General features: G+C 48.6%; 1 protein-coding gene across 1 annotated transcript in view; it reads left to right on the top strand.

Moving 5' to 3' along the window:
• The window catches only part of LOC119593010 (protein scarlet-like), a gene marked incomplete in the record, with an annotated part of 20,218 nt that overhangs the window by 269 nt on the left and 18,366 nt on the right, over positions 1-1,583 (top strand). The window contains 2 exon segments of the mRNA XM_037941903.1: positions 6-352; positions 923-1,103. Of these exon segments, the coding sequence (XP_037797831.1) occupies positions 119-352; positions 923-1,103 (415 nt within the window).

Consider the following 1,583-nt stretch of genomic DNA (forward strand, 5'->3'; position numbering starts at 1 on the left):
TTAAGAACAAGAATTAGAAACTTGAAGATGTGGCTCGGTGGGTGACGCGGTGTGAGCGATAAGAGAAAGAGAGAAAGAAAAGAGTTAATTTTGCGTCGCTTATCGAGTACCAAGCACCATGAGCGACACCTGGAGTGACCTCGGCGTCGATGACATCCGTCGACGCCGACACTCCCTTCCGACGGAGGAGTTCAGGGTGGCCGGCAACCCTAACCCTCTCGGCATTCCCTTCTACAGGAACCTGCCGGTGATGGGGATGGAGCAGGAGGAGAGGGCGTCCCTCCTGGGCTCTCAACAGTACGTGTACCAATCGTCCGGCTCTGACACCTACTCCGGGGATTTCTTCGATGAGGTGAGTGCCGCCTATCAGTACGTCTGGAACAGGTTCGTTTCCTTAACGAGGCCCCGGGGAAGCGCTGCGGGTCCTTTCCCCTCTCCCAGTTTCATCTCGCGTCGCCCTGACTCACGTGTTATGTCTGTTGTGCTGACGGCGGCGTGAATAAAGCGTGTTAGTCGGTCTGGTGATTGAGTTAACTCGTTTTGTGTTCAATTATTAAGTATGCTTTGTAAGTGGTGTGTAATAGACTATTGTAATAGCGAATTGCTAGAATGATACTGTATATAAATTCATGGTCACCTATAGTGCCTTACTGATATACATTTTGAACAAGAATTATTCTGACAAGGCAAGATTAGATACCGACTGTCATTAGAAGTTCCCAGCAAAAACAAGATAATTCCACTCGTTAGAAATGTAGAATTCAGTCACTCCCATGCTTTTTACTGCATTTTCCATACTAAGAAAAGAAAGAAAAAAATGTATATATTTATCCCGAAATATCTCCCATTTTCTGTGATCAAACTGACCAGCTCTCCCAACCAGTCCCCTCTTGCCCTGACCCTTTGTCTTCCACCCCGTCAGGAGGAGGCCGGGGACTCCTCGGGCCTCGTGAAGCAGTCGGGCCTCGGGTACGGCACCTGGAGGGCACCCGACGAGGGCATCACACTCACATGGAGGGACCTGAGCGTGTACGTGCCACAGAAGAGGAACTGGTTCAGGAGCGACGCGGGACATCGGCCCTTCAAGCGAGTGCTCAACAATGGTACGTGTGAGTGAGGGAGTCAGCGTGTGTTTGGGTCGTTGAATGTGATCCAGGGAGGTCGTGAGGGCGTCCCTGGTTAAGAAGTCGCAGTTTATAGGACACCTTGATGGCGAGTGAGATCAATTTTATAAATGTGCTTAAAGCATTAAGGTGTGCATGTTCCGTTTTAACATTTCTCAAGTGCTTCCTCCAAACCTCGCCTTCATATTCAGCTAAAACCTTCGGAGTATGAAAGACCATTTATTTTTATCAACCCAAGAATTCCACAGTTTAAAAGGCTAATCAGAATACCATCAGCACTTGGGTAGATAGACGAAAACATTAGAATGTCAGAACAAGTACCAATTCCTGACCACTAACACAGGCCCTTAAAACGCCTGGAGGTATGGCACCCCGCTAGGAAACGTCACTTTGGGGTATTTTAAGTATCCAGAAAATACCAAGTGGGCGACAGGTTTTATAGCCGTCCCGCTGGGTCTG

The sequence above is a fragment of the Penaeus monodon genome, chromosome 31, assembly GCF_015228065.2.
Source record: "Penaeus monodon isolate SGIC_2016 chromosome 31, NSTDA_Pmon_1, whole genome shotgun sequence".
Taxonomy (NCBI): Eukaryota; Metazoa; Arthropoda; class Malacostraca; order Decapoda; family Penaeidae; genus Penaeus; species Penaeus monodon.